The sequence below is a fragment of the Diaphorina citri genome, unplaced genomic scaffold (assembly GCF_000475195.1).
Source record: "Diaphorina citri unplaced genomic scaffold, Diaci psyllid genome assembly version 1.1 scaffold7221, whole genome shotgun sequence".
NCBI classification, from domain to species: domain Eukaryota; kingdom Metazoa; phylum Arthropoda; class Insecta; order Hemiptera; family Psyllidae; genus Diaphorina; species Diaphorina citri.
In genome coordinates, this window is record NW_007384597.1 from 1 (window position 1) to 1,481 (window position 1,481).

Here is a 1,481-nt window from a genome sequence, read left to right on the forward strand (position 1 = left end):
TGCATTAGGAATTGCAGTTTTTCAGATTCCACAAGTAAAAAATATAACTTAAGTATTTGTACAAATTCAGAGATAGGATCATACTACGAAACTACAAAATTTGTAGTATACAAAGTTTAAAGCCGCTTCCACACTAACACCCATATTTGTAAACTCCATGTGGCCACAGCTTTAGAACACAAATACAGGGACATACAAGTTATAATAAATTCAGATTTCCACTATCCGCTCAGTTCCATACTCCAGTCACAATATGTTCAACGAATGGTCAAATATTTTACATGTGATTAGATGAGAGAAAGCATGCTGTGACTTGAACGACAAATTTTCTGCGATTTAATAATAACAGACTCTTGAGTGTAAGGTAACCACTAGGCGAGGTTAAAGCCCGAGGCGTTCTCTACCACCTAACCCTTAGAGCTCCATTATTATGTGGTTAAATTCTCAAAATAAATGGCAAAATTCCATGCCTCGACTGGGATCGAACCTGAGCCCTCCTGTTTACCAGGCGAGCGTCGTGACCACCGAGGCAGGTTCGCCAGTAAGAATATTTTGACTGTACGGTGACCTGAATGGACAGTAGAAATCTTACTGAATAAATAAATTGATAACCAATTTTAATTGTTCAATGTCGTTTACTACTAAGATAGTAAATTTTTTATATGATTTCATTAGTAAACTATTGTTATAGAAAGTAAAAATATACTCACTTATTAACTTATTATTATACAATGTATTCCTGTGACCTGAATGGATAGTAGAAATCTTACTGAATAAATAAATTAATAACCAATTTTAATTGTTCAATGTCGTTTACTACTAAGATGGTAATTTTTTAGATGATTTCATTAATAAACTATTGTTATAGAAAGTAAAAAATATACTCACTTACTAACTTATTATAATACAATGTATTCCTTTTATATTTAATGGGTGTATACAGATGTACCTGCCTCGGTGGTGTAGTGGTCTAGGCGCTCGACTGGTAAACAGGAGGGCGTGGGTTCAATCCCAGCCGAGGTATGGAATACGCACAAGCTTTTTACTTGTATTAGAGCCCGTTCCTACTTGAGTCAATTTCGAACGTTTTCGAGTCTCAAATTGGGTTAATTTCTAGATTTTAAACGTTCGGCCGTCGTTCTGGACCGTCTGAAAAAGTAGACAAGAATAGAATAATATAACAATAATAACAATAGTGCTTAATTATACTGCTCGCATAGGACTGAAAAGTCCCTTTACTCCAGCAGTAGGCTACTACTATTATTGTGGTCAAATTCTCTAATATAAGATAGGAAATCCAAGATTGCGCGCCGTCGGAATCGGTTCCGTTTCATTCCGAAAGTTTCCCTAGAAGGAAAATACAGTAGAGATAAAATAGAAAAACTTACCTAGAGGAGGTGCTGCGTGATGAACTGGAAGTGTAGGATGATTCCGAACTGTGTCTTCCTCTTCTCTTTTCACCTCCACGGCCACCTCCCGGG

At 36.5% G+C, this 1,481-nt stretch overlaps 1 protein-coding gene across 1 annotated transcript in view; it reads right to left on the reverse strand.

Moving 5' to 3' along the window:
- Positions 1-1,106: 1,106 nt before the first annotated feature.
- LOC103522173 (putative protein TPRXL) overlaps positions 1,107-1,481 on the reverse strand; it is a gene marked incomplete at its 5' end in the record, with an annotated part of 2,465 nt that continues 2,090 nt past the window's right edge. Inside the window, one exon of the mRNA XM_008487274.2 lies at positions 1,107-1,149. Coding sequence (XP_008485496.2) covers positions 1,107-1,149 — 43 coding nt within the window. The remainder of the gene's footprint in view (positions 1,150-1,481) is intronic.